At 36.0% G+C, this 22,024-nt stretch overlaps 1 protein-coding gene across 1 annotated transcript in view; it reads left to right on the top strand.

Moving 5' to 3' along the window:
• Positions 1 to 3,547: 3,547 nt before the first annotated feature.
• Positions 3,548 to 22,024, top strand: part of LOC110112816 (vesicle-associated membrane protein 714) — a 31,453-nt gene continuing 12,976 nt past the window's right edge. The window contains exons 1-3 of the mRNA XM_020845155.2: positions 3,548 to 3,879; positions 11,024 to 11,214; positions 16,912 to 17,075. Coding sequence (XP_020700814.1) covers positions 3,663 to 3,879; positions 11,024 to 11,214; positions 16,912 to 17,075 — 572 coding nt within the window. The 5' untranslated portion in view covers positions 3,548 to 3,662. The remainder of the gene's footprint in view (positions 3,880 to 11,023; positions 11,215 to 16,911; positions 17,076 to 22,024) is intronic.

Genomic DNA, 22,024 nt, shown 5'->3' with positions numbered 1-22,024 from the left:
TTATTAATCCGCATCAGCGGGAATCGAATGTCGTCCGATCCAGCACGATTCAAATGGATGGCGGTGATCACGTTAGATGGGAGAACTGACCGTGGGATCGAGCCCTGCGGTTGATCCGAACCACGAAGGGTCCAAATAAAATCCATTGATCGCGGGATCAACGGGCCTGATTTGTCTATGGCTAATAAAGAGCGAAATCCAAACTCTAATGGTGTTTCTCGCTTAGTTCTCTAGATCAGATGAACCAATTAAGATGAAATTTTAAACATGTGATGTACACATGAAGAGCATTTATGGGGAGTAAAAATTGTGTTCTAAAACACACTATACATGAAGTTATTTAACCCTATGTGTAGTGACCTAGGTTAGGGTTTTTGGGAAATCTCACTGTTTGATCTTTTGTATCTTGACACAGTTGAGATTGTAGATTGTTATCATACAAGTTCTTAGTTGAAACCACGTTAAATGAGCTATGGATTGAGCTGAGGAAGCCTTGGGAGGTCCTTAGGCTTGGTTCACAAAAGATTTCGCCGCTAGCTAGGTGTTAACGATGAGATTGGCTTGGAAAAGGTGAGGAAGGGTTAGGGAAATTCTCACACGAAGTCTCACAGCTTTTGGAGGCTTAAAGAGGGAGAATTTATCAAAAGATCCCTAAAAGAAACCCTAGCACTCCTATTTATAATTCTAGACCTATGATCAAGGGTCTAGATCTCTCCTAAGGCTCATTAGGAGGGAAATCAACTTGATTAGATTGGGATTTGAGTCAAATGAGAATTAGGAAACATTCCAAAATATTAATTAGGCTTAATTTGAGCTAAATAGGTCAAAATTGACCAAGGGATACTTGGGTTGGCCAAGTCAAAGTTTGACTTGGTCAACCTAGTCTAATAAAGCCTAAGAGATGAGGGGCTGAGCCCAAGGAAGTCTGGAATTGAATTAAATTTGATTTATGGTCAAATGGGTCTAAATGGGTCAACTTGGGTTGACCAGGTCAACCAGGTTGATCCACGGCAAGGGTTTGGGCCCAATGGGTTGGGTCTGACCCATTGAGTATAGTGGCAGTGAGAATTGACCAAAGAAAGGTTGGAATTGGATTTGAATTGAAGGGAAAAGTATTTGGGTCAATTTGGTTAAGCCTAGGTTGACCCAGGGCCTGGGTCAGGGCTCAACAAGTTTGGTTTGACCCACTGAATTGAATGGGAGGGGTCTTGGGGCCTCGCTCGGTCAATTTGACCATGTCAACCCCTTTGACCCAGGGTCTGACAAATTTAAGGTCAACAAATATATTATGCTGTTCTAATACTATTTGTAAGAATATTAGATTTGTTATTTGAGCATTTATGGGGAGTAAAAATTGTGTTCTAAAACACACTATACATGAAGTTATTTAACCCTATGTGTAGTGACCTAGGTTAGGGTTTTTGGGAAATCTCACTGTTTGATCTTTTGTATCTTGACACAGTTGAGATTGTAGATTGATCTCATACAAGTTCTTAGTTGAAACCACGTTAAATGAGCTATGGATTGAGCTGAGGAAGCCTTTGGAGGTCCTTAGGCTTGGTTCACAAAAGATTTCGCCGCTAGCTAGGTGTTAACGATGAGATTGGCTTGGAAAAGGTGAGGAAGGGTTAGGGAAATTCTCACACGAAGTCTCACAGCTTTTGGAGGCTTAAAGAGGGAGAATTTATCAAAAGATCCCTAAAAGAAACCCTAGCACTCCTATTTATAATTCTAGACCTATGATCAAGGGTCTAGATCTCTCCTAAGGCTCATTAGGAGGGAAATCAACTTGATTAGATTGGGATTTGAGTCAAATGAGAATTAGGAAACATTCCAAAATATTAATTAGGCTTAATTTGAGCTAAATAGGTCAAAATTGACCAAGGGATACTTGGGTTGGCCAAGTCAAAGTTTGACTTGGTCAACCTAGTCTAATAAAGCCTAAGAGATGAGGGGTTGAGCCCAAGGAAGTCTGGAATTGAATTAAATTTGATTTATGGTCAAATGGGTCTAAATGGGTCAACTTGGGTTGACCAGGTCAACCAGGTTGATCCACGGCAAGGGTTTGGGCCCAATGGGTTGGGTCTGACCCATTGAGTATAGTGGCAGTGAGAATTGACCAAAGAAAGGTTGGAATTGGATTTGAATTGAAGGGAAAAGTATTTGGGTCAATTTGGTTAAGCCTAGGTTGACCCAGGGCCTGGGTCAGGGCTCAACAAGTTTGGTTTGACCCACTGAATTGAATGGGAGGGGTCTTGGGGCCTCGCTCGGTCAATTTGACCATGTCAACCCCTTTGACCCAGGGTCTGACAAATTTAAGGTCAACAATATATTATGCTGTTCTAATACTATTTGTAAGAATATTAGATTTGTTATTTGGGCTAAAATTTATAATTGGGTTTCTTTTCATAAAATCAAGCATTTACTCTATTAAGCTGTGGGGGTCCTTCTGGTTCGTGTTTCTTTATTTTCTAGTCCTTGGCTATTGATTTCAGCAACCAGGCTGTTGCTTGGATGGTTGGGATTTTTAGCTAAAGGTTGTTTTTAGATATTTTTTTGTATTGTTGTTCTCTATCTGTTCTTGTTCTCTTTTGTTGCAGGCGCTGTTATTATTTCTCAGAGTTAAGTTCTCGTAGGTTTGGTGTTGTTTGTTTTTCTGTTGGTTTGTTTGGACTTTGGTGTAGGGATCCTTTTTTTCTTCTTCTTTTGGATGGTTGGCTCGGCAACCAGGTTATCACCTTGGAAGGTTGAATATGAACCCTTCTTTGGGTTGATGATTTTGTTGCTGCTGGTTGATTAGATTTTGCTGAAGGTTTCCCATCTTAAGTCCTGTTGGTGGGGGGTTGCTGGATTGTTTCTTCTTTTGGTTTTGTTTGTTTTTTTCGTATACATCCTTTGTTTTTAGATTCAAGTTTTTATTGGAGTAGTTAAAAGGATGCTTATGGGGTTTAAAGCTTTTGGATGGATTTGTTGCTGTTTGTTTGGTTTTGCTGAAGTTTCAGGTTATGTTTGGAGCAGTTAGAAGGTTGTTTCACGTTCTTGAGCTGTCGGATGTCTTTAGAAGCTTGTTTCCTTGTCTTGCTTTGGAATCTATTTTTCTGCTGGTTGATCAAATTTCGCTGAAGGTCTCCCATCTTGAGTCTTGCTATGATATTCTTAAAGAAAGCTCTTGATGATTCTTGCCCTAAAAAATATTATAATATACTTGTAACCTTTCATTTGGGATAAAATTTGCATGATTGCCCTAAATTTTTTTTGTAAATTGAAAATTATAATTTTACCTATAATTAAAACAGGCAAGAAAAAAGAAATTGATATATTTAATGATAATTAATATTAATAACAAAATGTCGGATATAATTGTGATATTCATAGATCATTAATAAATTTAAATTCAATCTTAAGATTTTGGGTTGCCACACGGCTGATCGGACAGCAGAGCACTGAGTGGCCCCACCGTCGTCTACCATCTTGGAGCACAACCGGAGTTGATGATCATGTAGCGCTTCGTGTAGCGGACGTCGACCTGATTGATATTTTTACCAGGGGGAATGCTGCCGGGGTTTCTCGCATCGCCGATCCTCTACTCGGGTCAGCAGTTCAATAAACATTTTGCGAATCGACTAAATCGGTTAGAGAGGGCGAAGTTATAGGTGTCGGCCATGGCGATCCTGTACGCCGTGGTGGCGAGGGGCACTGTGGTCCTGGCGGAATTCGCAGCTGTGACTGGGAACACGGGTGCGATTGCGCGGAGGATCTTGGAGAGGTTGCCGCCGGAGTCTGATTCTAGATTATGCTTTTCCCAGGACCGCTATATCTTTCACGTTCTGAAGGCCGATGGTCTTATTTTCTTGTGCATGGCCAATGATACCTTCGGAAGTTAGTACTCTCTCTCTCTCTCTCTCACGCCGGGCGCTATTATTTTTTCTCTGTAGCTTGTTTCTAATGAGAAAGGTTTTATTATGATCTAGAGTTAGCTGATACTGGATATGGAATGTAATTGTGGAATTTGGCCGCGAATTAAGATTTTTAATTCAGTTAGGGTTTTAATTAAACGCATTATGGCTATTTTTTTAGGTTTATGCTATAATTTTTTGGATGGAATACTGGATTGATAATCTCTAGTAAGCTTGAGGGTTTTTCTGCATGAGAGATTTTCAAGCGATAATGAAACGGTGACTTTTAATCTAGCTTAAAAAAAAAAATTAATGACACTGATTCTTTGTGGATGGTAAATTTCCACAGCTAGAGTGATCTGAATCATTGTTTGCGTTATTGCCTTTTATCATGGAATCACAAAGTTTTGATATTGATGCTTCCTGTTTGTTTTTTTGGTTATCCAATTGGAACTTCTTCATTATTGTTGCGTACTGGAATATTCGCGGCGGTAGATAAATATAAATTTTAGTGTCCTAGCTTTATACGAAGATCCAATACACAAACAGATGAAAGATAAGAGTTTAGCATTCATAAGAGACACAAGAAATTTTACATGGAAACTCCTAAAAAGGGAGAAAAACCCTAGGCCTTGCCCTATTTAAATGAATCCACTGGTGTTTGAAGTTGATTACAAATGAGGCCTTTCCTTGGAAAGAAGGCTTTAGCTCGATGTAGCAAATATACATCATATAAAGTTCATTATATAATGGGAATAGGAAGAATCTGTGTTGGCATGTTCGTTTGGTTGACAAGACCATAGTCGGCGAATGATGTTGGTCAAGGAACTATAATCGACGAGCGACGGAGGTCGGAAAGTCCGAAGTCGGGTGACGGCGAACGGAAAGACCATAGTATGGAGATGATGGTCGAAGAGAACATAGTTGGCGGACGACGGAGGTCTGAATGGCTGTAGTCTGGTAACGGTAGTTAGAAGGACCGTAGTCGAGCAACAGCGGTTGGGGGAGATTGTAGTCTAAAGATGGTGGTCAAAGAGACCGTAGTTGGTGAGCGACATAGGTTAGAAGATCGTAGTTGGGTGACGGTGGTTGGAAAGACCATAGTTGGACGACGGCGGTTGGGGAGACAGTAATTTGGAGATTGTGGTCGGTGGGCGACAAAGGTTGGAAAGACCATAGTTAGGTGACGGTGGTTGGAAGGACCATAGTCGGCGGACGACAACGGTCGGAAAGACTATAGTCGGGTGATGATGGTCAGGAGGACCATAGTCGACGGAGATCGAAAAGATCTTAATTGGCGATGGTGGTCGGAAGAACCATAGTCGGTGGGCAACGGAAGTTGGAAAGACCGTTGTTGGGTGACAGTGTTCAGAAGGACCGTAGTTAGCCAATGATGGAGGATAGAAAGACCGTTGTCTGGTGACGGTGGGCGTGAATCTGGAGTCAGTTGGTGACTGGGCTGAAATTTGGCGACAGTCGGTGGCCGAGTGGAAGTCCGACGACGGTTGGTGGTCTGACGGTTGTCGAGAAGGAGCTTGATGGCCAGATATATCTTTGATTTCTTTTTCTTCTTCCTTCTCTTCTCTTCACTTCCTTGATTGGTCCCCCCTTTATATGAAGAATGAGGGCCTATTTATAATTTTTTGGGAATGACATGACCAATAAATAAGAAGAAGATCAATGACAAGTTTGGAGTGTTTCCAATGGACGGCCGACATCAACTCCCTTAATCATAGACCATTTATCAAGTATTTGAGTATTTAGATATCAAAATTTGACAATCTTGGGCTTGTTGGATTCGTCTCATTGAACTGCTCGATTTGACTATAAGCATGTCACATTTGGTGTTCATTTGGTCATCTGATATATGATTTAAACCTTCAAATTATGCTTAGGGTCCTTGATTTGGACCCATTTGGGCTCGGATTGAGTCGAATTTAGTGTTGTTAGGTTCGTCTTTTCGAGATGTTCAATTCGACTATAAGTTTGCTGAAATCAGAGTTCAATGGTTCCGAATTTATTTTCGAGAGTTTCCAACTTAAATTTTCCTCGAGATTCGTGCCTGATCAAGATAAAATTTTGAAGATATATCAATTATGAGGCAAAGATAAATATTTTGGAATGCATAGCGTTTTAGATGTCAATCTACACACGCCTTTTGTCTAAAAGATTCCTTCACCATCCTTATCAATTAGGTTTTTCTGTATGAATTTCTTGTCTTTATCAATTTTTGGTGGAGTATTGCATGTGTTGTTAGTTGTTAACGTTAGTTTATGCAAGTCCTTTTTCTTAAATATTAGCCAGATTATCTTTGATTTACTCTAGCAAGGTTGCCTTTCATTTTGATTCTATCTAATTTCCTTAATAGTGCATCTTCTACTCTTCATTTTGCGTGCTCGAACTTCTTTAGCCTATTTTCTTTCACCTTGTACTGAGTAGGGGCTTCCTCTGTGACATCTCTAGTACAAATTTGTGTTAGCTTTACTACTTAAAATGAGAAAATAGGTTAATTGCTTTCAAAAATAGATCCACCAAATTTTGAATATATTTCTTCAATTAGTAGGGAACAAAATATTTTTGTAAAGATTGTAAGGGGATTCTTGAAGAAAGTTTAACCTCTCAGCTTAGTGTAGTTATGAATGCATATTTAAGGAGTTTAAGGAAAACAATCAAAATAAATTATTGCTTTAGGATAAGATGATGGAATGTGAAAGATAAGAAAACTTTTAATCTTTCAAGATAGCCAGATTTGTTATTTAGGACAAATAGATTGAAATTCTTTAGTTTAGACAATTTTGTTGTGGGATAAAATAGCTAATTCAACCTTTGTTTGGGATAGCTTTCTACAACAACAACAACAATAAGCCTTTGTCCCACTACATGGGGTCGGCTACATGAATCCTTTTTCGCCATTGTGTCATGTTAAAATTTAAATTCTCATTTAAATCTAATAAAGAAAGATCATTTCTAATATTTTCTAACCAAGTTTTTTTAGGTTTACCTATACCTTTCTTAACATAAGTCAAATCTAATACCTTAACTTTCCTAACAGGGTCATCAGAAGGCCTCCGTTTAATGTGGCCAAACCATCTAAGGTGACTCTCTCTAATCTTATCATCCACTGGAGCTACTCCAACCTTTTCACGTATATGCTCATTTTGCATCCCATCTCTAAGGGTAAAGTCACTCATCCACCTAAGCATCCTCATCTTTGCAACACTTAACTTAGTATTATGCTTCTCTTTTAATGGCTAACATTTGGCACCATAAAGCATTGCAGGTCTCACCACTATCTTATAAAATTTTCCCTTAAGTTTGAGAGGGACTTTTCTATAGCACAATAAGCCCGAAGCATTCCTCAACTTCAACCATCCAACTTGAATTCTGCTGATAATATCCCCATCTATTTCACCTTCACTTTGAACAATAGTTCCAAGATATCTAAAACGTGTACTCTTATTAATGACTTGATCGCCCAAAGCCACAATCCCCTCACTAGGTCTATTGCTACTAAAATTACACTCCATATATTCAGTTTTAGCTTTCTAAAAAAAAATCTAGTTCAAAAAATTTTTGTACTAAAAAGTTGATTTAAAAAGCAACAAAAAAGTTATCCCAAATGATGCCTTAATTAAGAACATGCCATATAACTTTTAGGAGTGTTACCATACGAATTATAAAGTAAGATGACTTGTTGGTAGATTGTAGAGGTTAAGCTCTTATTAATGATAAAAAATGTACTTTTAAAGAGTGGTGAAAATATTTATTATTGTGGTTATGTTGATTACAAGCAAGCTAGAAACATTGCAAAGAGGGTAATAACAAAGTAAAAGCTATAACTTTTGATTTTTTATATAAAGATGATAGTATTTTGATTAAACAGAAGAAATAAACAATGGTGAAATTTCTATTTTGATAAATTGTTAAATGTGATTTTTAAGGAAGAAAATATGTTGATTAAAAAAAGTGAAATTGGAATTTGGTTAGAGGTAAAGTTTTAGGCCTAGATGAGATATGTTTTGAGGTTTATGTTTAGAATTGTGACACTTATAAAGGAATCAAATTTATGTCTTGCAATGAAGTTCTGGCAGAGTGGTGGTAGATAAACTTTAGAAAAATTAACTCTATATTGGAGAATCAATTTGGTTTTTTATACCAAGAAGATCCATAATTGAAGGAATTTTCTAGCTAAGGTAATTAATAAAAATGCGCATAGATCGGAGACATAATCTTTTTATCATTATAATTGTCTTTGGGAAGATATGTAACCTAGTATTACAACAATTGATTTGGTTTGTATTAAAAAATCTGTCTAAGGTATGTTAAGTTATTAAAGATATGCATGATGAAGCATTAACTATTAGAATTAGTTATGGAGACGCAAAAAGTTTCAAACCACAATAATATTACATTAAGTTTAGTATTAAATCTATATCTTGTTTTATGATTAAGTAGATGGATGTGTGGCAAAGCAAGTATGGATAGATTGAGAAATAATTAAATTAAGGGATGGTAGTGGTAACATGTTTTCAAGATAAGGTAGTGAAGAGTAGATTTTATCATTTGGGCATGTACATTGAATGATTGTTATTGCACCTATATGATGAGTAGATAAATTAGTGTCTAAGAGTTAAAAAGGAAAATGACCATAGTAATGTGAATGCAAGATGTGCAAATAAAATTGCATAGAATATATGTAACATCTTTTGCATGAATGAATGGTGAAAGTTTATTCATAAAAGAAACCCCAAATTGTTGGGATGAGGATAATGATGAAGATGATTTATTATAGCTTTAGAACAAATTCATCTTACTAATTTTATTGTCATTGCAATTAGTTATTATCAATTTCTTTGTTGTATAATAATCAGATTTAATGAAGCATAGTAGGATTTTTTATTGCCTTCTAGTATCTATGATATTCTTTGATGACATAATATCATGTAGCATTTCCTTGTTATACTCTCATTTATATTCTCAATCTTTTGTACAATGAGACAAATTACATAAATCTATCCCCAATTTTTGCATGTTCATCTAATTAGCATTAATTTAACTCTGGCGCAATTATAGACCATGCACTTTGTTTTAATTTTCTATTTCTAAGCTCTTTATTTAATTTTCTTATTATAGACCATGCACTTTGTTTTAATTTTCACCTACATTATAAACTTATCTTATCATAACATTTTTATCTATTAATATCTTACTTTACTAACTATAATTGGAACTTTTTTCGACACTTCATAACTAATTTTAATGCAATTCATTGTATGAATGTGCCAATATTTAATAAATTCAATATGCCTTTTATATTTCTCATCAATATTGATCAAACCAATGCTAATGTTATGTATATTTCATAATAGTCAAAATTCTATGAAGATCTTTTTGTTGTTAGCTATATCTTTTTATTGATTTCCTCATATAAAATATCATATTTATGATTGGTACAAAAGACTGAACATATTGTATAAAATCAAGTTAATTTTCCAACATTAATACGACTTCCTTGGTCTTTGTTCTAATTTTCCTGATCATTGTTTAAAATTGCGCAATATGAGGCTCGCCTTGAGGCCCACCTCAACTCAATTCCAGTAAAAAACGCCTCGAGGCTTACGCCTTGAGTTTTTTTTTATGAGGCTTACGCTTCATCTTGGATGAGGCCCGCCTTGAAGCGTGCCTCACCGCATTGGCATGAGGCGTACACCTCACTTTATTTATGTATTTTTTATTTAAAACTTACCTAAATCCTATACAAAAGCCCCAACAAATCATGTATTGCACCCTCAAGCCGCAACAACTTCCTCTTAATTGCCTCGACCTCTAGCCCATCGCCTTCACCGTAGTCACCACCGTCATAGTTGTCGCAGGTGATCACTAGAATGCCACACGCCACCACAATCTGCACTTAAAATTTTGGAGCATTATCTTTATGTTGATGACAAACTTATGAAAGATAAAGATGACTAAGATAAATGAATAATGAGCAAATTGAGAGGTATTGGACCCTACAGGATGAGGCGGGGAAGAGACCATTTGTTATGATAGTGACTCAAAGAAAATTCCCCTTAGTAATAATAGTACATATGATTTTTGAGTTGTTGCCAATTATTTCAGCTTCCTTTAATAATTAAACATAGATTAGTAGGCAAGTTAGAAAGAAAAAAAATAGAGGTAAACTTGATGTCATATGATACTTTTATGCAATTAATATATTTTATGTTATTTTGTTCCTGTAATATTTAGATTTCAATTCTATTTCACATAATTGATCACTTAACACTTCACATTTTATACAAATTTTTATTTTATATGTATGTAAATTTATTACTTCATAGTTCAATAAAAAGTTAATATATCATTCTTTAGCATATTATTTGAATATTATATAAAAAATCACTTTAAACTTTTATTTTGACTTTACGCAATTTTTAGATTTTGAGGCTTACCGCCTCAAAACGCTTTGAGGTTTATGCCTCGCCTCACGAACAAAAAATGCCGCAATACCCAATTATGTAATTTTAAACCTGGCTCCTGATGATGACTTGCTTATATGATTCATAAGCTTGATTCCTCCATTGATGTGATTTTTCCTTGTCATTTGCAATGTTATACCTAAAAACTCATTCATATTTTGTTTTAACTCCCACCCCACCTTCTTCCTACATCTTTGTTGGACTATATATGCATCCAGCCTAGGCAAAATTGGCAATAAAAAAAATGCTCCTAAATAAAAGCATTGCTTCTACTCAGTCTATTCCTTCCTCCACATGAGGTTCAGGAATCAAACCCAAACCTCTAATTTGGTGGTAAGCGGCAATATCACTTGGTCCACTCTTAGTAATGGAGACTAGTCGTCTGAATTTTGATTGTCTTTCTATATTGTTTCATCAATTTGATTTTAACAGTATAGCTCTATATGCTATTGAAATTTCTTGTTTAATGATAGGTTACAGGACATGTGAGCTGAGTTTTTTGCCAAATGATGACCATCTGGCATAATATATTAGATGTTTTTTTTTATTTCAAGTAGGCCTTTATAGAATATTTGTCTAACTTTCTTATTTGGTAATCTTCTCGTAGATACGTTCTGATTTTCAATTTTGTTTACACTCATACTATAGGGCGAATTCCTTTTGCCTACTTAGAAGACATTCACATGAGATTCATGAAAAATTATGGCAGAATTGCTCATTCTGCTCTGGCATATGCAATGAACGATGAATTTGCAAGAGTTCTACATCACCAAATGGAGTACTTCTCTAGCAATCAAACTGCAGATACGCTTAACCGGCTACGAGGTGAAGTCAGTGAGGCAAGTATTTCCTTAATGAAATCCAACCTCATTTTGATTGTTTACAGAAATACATAGATGAAAATCTAGAAAGCAAGCAATTTAATGTCCTCAAAAAGCATTTTGAACAGTTCAATCCTTAAACCTTGCTGCAATACATGCATGCTCAGATTTTTTAATTTTATCATTTTACATTTGTTCTTTTTTGGAAAAAAAGGCCTGAAAAAGAGAGACCGTAACTCTTTATGTACTGTTTTGGTCTTCTGATTTTCTTGGCTTGTGCAGTAGCAACAAACATTAAAATTGGAGACTTATGTACCTAAGGTCTTGCAAACACTGTTATTCATTTTTAGTTGCTCGTGTGCCTTATGTACCCAACCTCATTTGATTGCATTCACGACCTTTCCAATGTTTGAATGAGTGCAAGAGTTTTTGTCAATCATGAAAGTCATTTTCTTTCGTGGTGTACCTCAATAGTCCATCATAATAGCTCAAGAATCTCGGTTGCACATTACAAAAGCTTAGAATATGAATGTGTACAAAGTGATTACTATATGTGCTGATATCTGAATATATGCCATTGAAGAGACTTGGCTTATCAACTTCAAAATATAAGGTGTCTCAGCCTAACTTACGATCCTAAAGTACAAAATTTTTACCTCGGAATAGAAACCCAACATAATCTTAAGTCAATAAATCATCTAACTTAATTCAAAATTTCCTAAGGGGCTATTTGGATCATTGTTTTGAAAACCGGACCGAAATGGCTGGTTCAACCGTGAATCGGTCTTATGGCCAATTCGGTCCTCCTGAAGAACCAGTCTAGTATCAAACCGGTCAAAACCGGTTTGAACCGCCGGTTCAACCGGCCGACTGTTGAACCGGCCCCGATTCTTAAGAACCGGTCGGTTCAATTAATAATATATTTAAATAATTTAATTTAATATAAAATGTTTAAAAAATATTAAATTAATTTACATATCATATATTTTATTTAACAATATAATTCTGAAAAATTAATTGTGTTATAAATTAAATATAAATAAACTTACTCTTGTATATATGCTAAATTTTTATTAAATATAAATTAAAATAAAAAATTGAAGATGTTTATATTTAAATTTAATATCAGTAATCATTTATATTTAAATATATAACATAATTATAATAATTATTTATATTTAATTTTAAAATTATATAATATATTATATATGTATGAATTTTATTTATTTTTTAGTCTTAAAATTCTTAGAATTATGAAATTTTTAAGATTAAATTGTCATTATTATTATGTTAATTTTATTACTTTTATTAATATTATTATTTATTACGTCATCCGGTTCGACCGGTCGAACCATGAACCTCTCTCCTTCTTCCGGTTCGTTGTCTGGTCCGATTTTCACAACCTTGATCGGGATACAAGATTTAAGCAGGATTTTAGTTAAATCTAGGCAAATGCCAAAATACGCATCCTCAAATCTCATGGTAAGTTAAATCTCAAGATAATGTCATTTTTCCGTTTTTTTTAATCCTAAATCCTGGATTTACTAAATTCATGAGAAGTGCCGTAGAAAATGCGGGAGAAAGTGCGGAAAAGAGCCTGTTCTTTCGTTCACTTAAGCTTGACTGGCAGCCAGTTGAAGGCTAGCTGGTTCGCCATGATTCCATGGACATTGATTGCCTTTGAAGGGTGAGAGCAAAGGAAGACGGTGCCTAATGGGAAGTATGGCTAAGGCACTACTTCATGTGAAACCAAAGCAACAACGATGGAATGCTGATGAGAAAAAGCAAATCCTTGACAGGCCTAAGGCTCTACGAAGAGCATAGATAAATACCAATGAGAAGAGAAATTATAGAAGTATACATGCAATGGTAGAGAAGATAATTTTTTTAAATTAGAATGTGTATTTTATTAATTAATTAGGATATGAATACATAATAAGTTTTATTTAATTAATCTAATTAGAATTAATTAAAAATTTAAATTAGAATTTATATTTCATTGGTTTAATAATTTACTAATTAATAGTTACTTGGGATATTCATATTTAATTAGCATGATTAAGTATGGTTTGATTAATTTCATTATAATTATGTAATATTTATTAATTTCATTATCAACATTAATGATGAAAATTTTATTTGAGCTAACATAAGTTAATCTTGAATTAAGTGTCGAAATGTTTCACTAAGATTTAACTGAAGTAAACCTCTATTATATCAAACAGTTTTCAAGTTTTAATACCCTCAGGATTTAATATATTAAATCCTAATTTACAGAATTTATTAAATCCTACTTGAATCGAAACAGCTCCTAAATGTTTCACAAGTACATCCATATAAAATATTAATATGCAAGAAATTATCATTATCGTCATTGTCATTAGTGATTAGCCTTATCTTTATTATATGAAACATGCTGTATGATGACTCCTTTTAATTCTTTCTAGTTGACCGCTACACATAGTGAAAGCAATATATCTCAAATCTTTTTGCTGAATGTGGAGTCATGTTATTTTTTATTTACTTGTTTTTTTTCCTAATCGTCCCACATTAAATCTATCTACTGGTAGCAGTGGTGCATCTTGCCTTTTTTTTTGTATTTTCCTACACCACTTTGAATATATTTCCACTTCCTCACTTCAATTGGTATTAATCTTACCACCCCACTCTTTCATTCTATATTTTTTAATTTTACCACATTAATCTTATTTTTTTTTCTTACACACACTAATCTTATAATGTTCTTATTTCTATCACATTCAATTTTGCTATTAGTGCTTTTTTAATTTCCCAAGAATTGAGATAACATAGCTGGTTCATTGGGTATCCAAAAACATTTTACAATATATCGTATGAACCAATAATTAATTAAAAGTATCTACACAATAATGAAAATAAAAATTGGTACACCTAGAGTTAATAATGAAAAAATAAGCTAATATCTGCATTATGTTGATGAAATTGAGGTATAAGAGAATATCAATGGAGTAGATATACTAGCCTACTAATAATGGAAATAACTCAAATGCCGGATTCTATCCTTGGTGTTACTGGTGTATTTCATCCCTGTAATGTCCATATGCTTCCTGCGTTAGAATAGCAGGATGCAACTAATAGTTTGAATTTCTCTTTCTCTCATACGCACTTCACACATACGCACATGGAAGGTAGGAGCAAGGGTGATGAGGTCTAGCTTTGGGAAATTTTATTGCCTTGCGTTGGTCATGGGATGGTAAAAAGTACCCAATTTATAGAGCTTAGATTAGTGCTAACTTACAAGACTGTAACTTCAACTTATAATCAAATGAAGATGAATTTCATAATTAAAATGAAACTCAAGCTCATTGCCATGTGGAAAAGATCTTTTATAGCTTTTTGGGATTTTCTTTCTTCTTTTATTTAATCCTCTAATAGCTTGTCTTTAATCAATTTGATATTTTCTTGCTCAATGCATGCAAGATTATGTATCTTGCATTCTTGCTCAAAGCTTTTACTTAAAAACTATTGAAAGTATTAAATTGCAACTTCAATTACATGAAGTTCTATTCGCACCTAAGATAATCTAAAATGCAAACTTCCCAAAAGTTATTAGTCACCAGTCATACTACAATTTGTTGATTAGTTTGTAAGAAAAAATACGCAGTTGCCTCATCCCCTCTTTCTCTCTAGCTTTCTTGCATGAGCTCGTGAAACATCATGCGATACTACTAAATGGCTTAAACAAAAGGGGCCTAATTGATGAATAGCGATATTTCAGATCAAATTGTTTAAATCTATAAATTGTGGAAAGTGGCTGCTTGCGGAAAGACCAACTTGATTCAGGGTTGTAGCAATCATGTATCTTATATAGTAGGTGGCGTAACTTTGTACTAGTTTTTATTTTTGGCGTTGCTATGCGACTCTTTAAAAGGTTTTGGCAGTGTTGTAGCAACGATTCTTTAGTAGGTGTTGGCATTGATTGGGTTTTGTTGCTGCCAATAGAAGTTCCTGTAGCGATTATTTCTTCCATGATTCTTTTTTCTGTTCAAATATCCTCTGTCGTTGCCTCTGTGGATCTAGCTGTTTGTTTTTGTAAAAAATGTTTTGCCTTTAATCTGTATGTGCACTTGCTTGACTGCAACGTAGCTCTTCACAAATTTCAATGATTGAAGATTTTTAGTGGTAGCTGACCTAACCATAGGAATTTATATGTATATTAATTATTATGTGAGACATGTATAAGTTTTTGTCTTAATAAAATTTTCTCTTTTTGTCTATCTTGTGTGCTTGGGTGGATGCTTGTTCATTTGAGTGCAATGCAAATGTGACAACCTATTTTTTAGGGAAGTTATCTTCTTGTACTGGTGTGTGGTTAGGGATGCCAATGTGGGGTGATGGGTCGGATTTAGGACTTACCTGAAATTAACCTGACTCAAATTTACTTGACTTGAGCTTGTCTAGTTTATTATAGGCAAAGAAATTTGATTCAAACTGACTCAACACAAACCTTCCTAACCCTAACCTTAAATATAGATTTTGCAATTTTTTGGATCAGCACAACCCAATAAATCTGAATATGACTCGTTTAATCTAATAATGCACATGTCTATATTAACATGCCCAGTTAACTTAAACCGTAGTATTCATCAAGTCAATTTCGAGTTATGTGGCCATGTGGGTAAACTTAAACTGATCCGAATAATAATTGGATCTATATGCTTGACTCGAATCTGAATGGAATAGCAGTGGGTTCAATCCGTTCCCAAATTTTTTGAGTTTGATTCGGGTCGAATTGTCGTGTAGTGACATGTTTTTAAACCCTTATATGTGGTCTTGATTTTGTATTTATTGATCTCTTAGCTTATTATCTTTTCTACATAATACATTACTGGTTTTTTTCTAACATGCTTGCTTTTTGCCAAATATGCAACAACTAGATTTTATTTATTTATTTAATGTATGAATCTTAGTCAACGTGTGATTTTTGGCAGTTTTATTTATTTTTGGTGATTTGGGCAATCATTTTATATTATCTCCTTGGCATAGTTTATAGAATTTTCATGTTTGCATTTGTAGAAGACAAGTTTTTATTTTAATTGGTGGTATTCGGAACTACAAATTTCTAAAATTGATTTGTGCAGTTTCATAGATTGCATCATTTAGTTATATAGGAATCTTAAACATGTAACGTCCTGAATCAACTAGGACACCAATAGAGTAATTTTGTTACAGGAAATAGTGGAAGATTAAAGTTTGCAAAAACCAATTTCATTGGGGAAGATAAGACAGTTTGTAATCTTTAATATACATCAAATTTCATTTTATCCATTAAAGTTTTAGCTGTTGTCATGAAATTGCTTCGCTGCTGTTACACTTGGTGAACAGAAAATACCTCAGCTCCATGTATGTTCTCTTTTGCACGCATACTATTATGTAAACAGTACTTTCACTCATTGCATGATGACCAAGATTTCTTAGAAAGTCCTCTACCATAAAAGTCAAATTTTAAGAAAGCCATGGTCATTCTTAATTTGTGAGGCAGAATGCCTTTTGTTACTTGATTTTTGTTCTTCACATGTATGGGCAAAGGCCAATTAAGCTCCTTTTCATTTGGGTGGCCATGGAGGCCTTATTTGTTCTTAAAAATATTTCTAAACTTTAGTTTTCAAAAATTTTTCTGATTTGACCGTGCTTCCACGTGTTATGTCATGTAAAAATTGTTAATGATTTTGCCAGATACATACTGTCATGGTGGATAACATAGAAAAGATAATGGATAGAGGTGACCGCATTGCACTTCTAGTTGATAAAACAGCAACAATGCAAGATAGCGCGTTTCATTTCAAGAAGCAATCTAGGCGCCTTCGTCAAGCCCTGTGGATGAAAAATGCCAAACTTCTGTATGCGGCTTCATCTCTTTTTAAAATTCTGAGCTTTCCACAAGTTAAACTGCATGAAATCTTCTTGAAATATTTTTTTCCTTTAATTTATTAATGATCCTTTATTCACCGATTATTTTATTGATGCTTTCAGCTTCTCTATTATTCATTCGATCTGATTTTTCCCACTTTTGTCATTTCTTTATGTTTAGGCATAAGGTGTGGTTTATTTACAAATCCAGACTACTGTGGTTTGTGTTGGGAAGTACTAAAATGAAACATTTAAAAGCCTTGCTGAAATAAAAAAATTCTGCCACTTGCAAGCAGTTTTTGAGAAGAAGGTAGAGGAATAACCAACAAAACAAACTTTATTTAATGAAAGAAAAACAAAGGCAAGCAAGATACAATGGATCTTCAATTTGAGGGTAAGATCTGGTTCTCCCAATCCCTAGCGGTGGCTACAGCCCAAGCACCTAAGAGAGATCTCAAATTTCAGCCAAATTCAAGATAAACCTGACCCTAAATTATCTCATATATTTAAAGCATACAATTAAAACTCTTTTCAAATCCGAACTTAACCGCCCCCTCTTCTTTAATATTTTTATTCAAATATTGGGCCTTACAAGGGGGGTGGTTGCTGCCTTGGTTCATCTCCCATAAACTAGAAGCCGACCCTTATGTTGGGCCAACTAGACCTGTCCAGCTTGGACCGGTCTAACAATACAACCCACCCTCCCTTATAGGGTTGAAGTATCTCGAGGCCAATTTCTCATTACTCTGATTAGCTATTGTCCTCTATTTATAGGGTTACAGCTTCAAGAACACTTTATCCCAACTGCGAATTAGATGTCCTTCCCGTGCTTATCTGGCTGCTTCTTCATAATTTGCTGAGCCCTCAATAGGTACCTTTTTAATTCGCCAAATACTCTATCCCTTTCCTCCGAGTAATGCTCTACTTAAAAAACTGGTGTGTTACTCTGCCCAAAATGCACCAAGTGTGAGGGGTCTCGTCCGTAAAACACTTTGAAAGAAGTTATTTTAGAGGTCGAGTGGTACGATGTGTTGTACCAGTACTCCGCCCATGCTAGACATTTGGCCCATAACCGAGGTGTCTCTGAAGCAAAACACTGTAGGTAAGATTCCAGGCTCCTGTTTGCTACCTCTATTTGCCCGTCTGTCTGAGAGGTAGTAAGCAGTGTTTCTTTTTAGCAGAATTCCCTATAGCCTGAATAGTTTTCGCCAAAAATGACTAAGGAACACCTTATCTCTGTCTGAGACTATCGACTCTGGTATCTCATGTAACCTGACCACCTCTCTGATGAATGTTGCTGCCACTGTAACTGTTGTGTAAGGTCATCATAAGGGAATGAAATGAGCAGACTTGCTTAGTCTGTCAACCACCACTAAAATCGTCGTAAACCCCTCAGTCGGGGTACCCTATCTTTGAAGTCCATGGTGACCTCCTCCCACACTCGATTTGGAAGAGCCAGGGTTGGAGTAATCCCCTTGGCACCATAGCTATGTACTTGTTCCTCTGACATTCCTCACACCTAGCCATTATCTCCTCTACATCCTTGTATATCCCCTTCCAATACAATTATGCTATCAATCTCTAATATGCCTTTTGCACCGCAGAATGGCCTCCAACAATGCTCCCATGAAATTCTTGCAGTAGGTGGGGAATATGAATCGAAGTCCGTGGCATCACAAACCTTTCTTGATATAGTAGTCTATCTCCCTCTAGGGCATATAGCCTACGTGGCTGCTCTCATCTTTCAATAGATTCGTCCTAATCTTTCTCAACTCCTTGTCCTGACACTTTCTTCTGTAATATCCCCCAAATCTATCATCAATGGTATTGAAATGGCCATCTGCTGGAGCTCTCTCATACATCTAAATAAGGCATCAGCCATCTTGTTCTCCAATCTTGGCTTGTACTAGATCTCAAAGTCATAGCCAGCAGCTTGGACAATCACCTATGATGCTCCCCAGTCTTCATCCTATGCTCTAACGAGTATTTCAAGATACTTTGGTTTGTCCTGACGATGAAATGTTGGCCTAATAAGTAAGGTCGCCACTTATGAATTGCTAAAACGATGGCCATCAACTCTCTCTTATAGACTAGCTTTGGTTGTCAATACTTCTCTGAAGTAGGCTATGGGTTTGTGATTCTGCATAAGTATTTCCCCCAATTCATTCCATGAGGCATTAGTCTCTACTAAAAAATCCTGCCTGAAATTTGGTAGGGCCAACATTGGTACTATGGTCATGACTTGGTTTAATCTCTCAAAGGCTCGGGTAGCTGCCTCTCCTTACAAAAAAACTATCCTTTTTCAAGTACTCTGTTAGTGGACAGGCTATGGCACTGTATCCTCTTACAAATCTTTTGGAATATCCCGTCAACCCTAGAAAAGCACTCAGCTCTCTCAAGTTCCTAGGTAGAGGCCATTTCAGCATTGCCTCAATCTTAGCCTAATCGACAGCTACTCCCTCCTTGAATTCCACTTGCCCCAAGTATGTTGTGTGTGGAATCTGATAGTGTTGATTAATCAGGTTGCTTTGTTGTCTCGGACCTCAAAGCTTATTGTGTATATTGGGGGGTGTGGGGGTTTACCCTCTGGTTGGGTTCGGGTGCTTTGCATCTGCAATGTTTTTTGTACAACGCCTTGACGCTATGTACCCAAGCACCCTGGCTCTATGGTCCTGAGCCCCCAGCGTTGAACGACATAGAGCAGAGCGCTGCAGTGGTATAGATACGACGCTACTGTGGTGCAATACAAACACTTGAGCATTGTAGAGCCCCAAACTGGCACCACAACACTACGAGGCGGACTAGATGATTTTCTTTCTCATTTTTTTTAAGGGTTGCGTCCCTTGGGGTTATTTTACTTGGCTTTCGCTTGTATTTTGAGTATGTAGACATTGAGAACATGTGAGAAGAGAAGCAAGGAGAGAGAAGAGAGATTTGTACTTATTTCTCCCAATTTTCATAGTGGATTTCATGGTGTGGTGTGCCTCTATGATTTTTTTCCTATTTTGGGTTTTTCCATATTAAATTATAGTGTCATTTACTTTTCTTTTACTTTCACTTTATGGCTTGTTTTGTCATTATGGTGTTTACTCCTTATCTTCCCCAACAAAGTATTCCACACTAGTCTGTGCAAACCAACACTTATTTAGGTTGACCTTCAGCTCCTACTCTTATAACACCCCTAACACCACCCTCAAATGCTCCAAATTGCCCCTTTGTTCTGCTGTACACTAGGATGTCATGAAGGAAAACCAATACAAACTTTGGGAGGTATGGTTTGAATATCCTGTTCATAAGGGATTGGAAAGTAGCAGGGGCGTTGGTGAGACCAAATGACATTACTAAGAACTCGTAGTGTCCCTCGTGTGTCCTGAATGCAATCTTCTGGACATCGTCCTCTCTCATCCTGATCTGATGGTATCCTAACTTCAAATCCATCTTGGTGAACACCACTACACCACATAGCTCATCGATCACCGGAATGAGAAACTTATCTGGAACAATCTCCTTATTCAAGACTCGATAGTCCACGAAAAATCTCCAGCTCTCATTATTCTTCTTGACCAATAAGACTGGGCTAGAAAAAGGGCTCACCCTTAGCCTGATGATCTTCGTTTCCAACATCTCTCAGATTAGTTTCTCAATCTTGTCCATTTAAATTTGAGGGTAGTGATATGGTCGAACACTAATCGATGGCAGCCCCTCCCTTAAGATGATGGTGTGCTCCATGGTTTAAAATTGGGCAATATGAGGCTCGCCTTTGCGCAATTCCAGTAAAAAACTCCTCGATGCTTACGCCTCGAGTTTTTTAATGAGGCTTGCGCCTCAACTTGGTTGAGGCCCGCCTCGCCTCACTGTCATGAGGCTTACGCCTCATGTTATATATATTAAAACTTATATAAATCTTGAAGTAAATGCCCGATATTGGACTCTATAGGAGAGGAGGAAGGGGAGAGCAGTTCACCATAATGATGATTCAAATGAAGAACCCCTTAGTGATGACAGTGCTGATGACTTATGAGTTCTTATGTGATATGTCATTGCTATTTATTTTTGGAAATTAGAATTATATGTTAATGAAAAGAATACTGGGATTTGGGAAAGATAGAATTTTGAATTGAACTATATTTCATGTTGTATTATTATTGAGATATTTTTATTTCACTTTATATCTTATATTTTTTTATGTTTTATATTATTCACTCATTAGTATATAAAAAATTTATCATTTTATGTTTACGCAATCTTTTGATTTTGAGGCTTACGCCTCGCCTCACAAATGAAAAATGCCTCAATATCCGAATACGTAATTTTAAACATTGGTGTGCTCCTGCTCCCTCGGTGGTGGTAAATCTTGAAGTGGCTAAAAAGCCTTAGCGAACAACTGTATGAGTGGTTGTACCGAAAGATGAATGTCCCCTATTCCCTGTTACGGATCTATGGTTTATGATTTTGATGATAGCAAACATTCTTTTTTTCTCTACGATTGCCTTATGTGCTAACGTTTCAGGTCCACACGATCAGACTGCAATCTGGAACCAGCTCAAGATTGGGTAGACTAGGTCTGTGTCAGTTTGTAATCTTTTTCCTTTCTTAAGTCTATTGTATTTAGTGTGGCTATAACTTGGTAGAAATTCTCTTGCTCCCTATATGATTTTTGTTTTTGGTAACATAGTCCGGGACGATGTTAATATCGGCCTGGACGATCTGTCCAAAATCAGAAATCCTGATTAGGGCATCCTCATTAAGACAGCCGTCAACATATTGGCCTGGACGATAATCTCATTTCAAAAAGAATCAACCGCCATGATCAGATTAGGTATTCATTATTTTAGGCAATCGGCCAGGATGATATGATTATCGTCCAGGACGATCTAACTCAATCATGCCTAAATTGATCTGGTATCTTTGGAAAGCATTAATGGTTGATTGATACAAT

This window comes from Dendrobium catenatum, unplaced genomic scaffold (assembly GCF_001605985.2).
Source record: "Dendrobium catenatum unplaced genomic scaffold, ASM160598v2 fragScaff_scaffold_1579, whole genome shotgun sequence".
NCBI classification, from domain to species: domain Eukaryota; kingdom Viridiplantae; phylum Streptophyta; class Magnoliopsida; order Asparagales; family Orchidaceae; genus Dendrobium; species Dendrobium catenatum.
The sequence above is the reverse complement of the archived record's forward strand: the minus strand, read 5'-3'. Positions and strand labels throughout refer to the sequence as shown.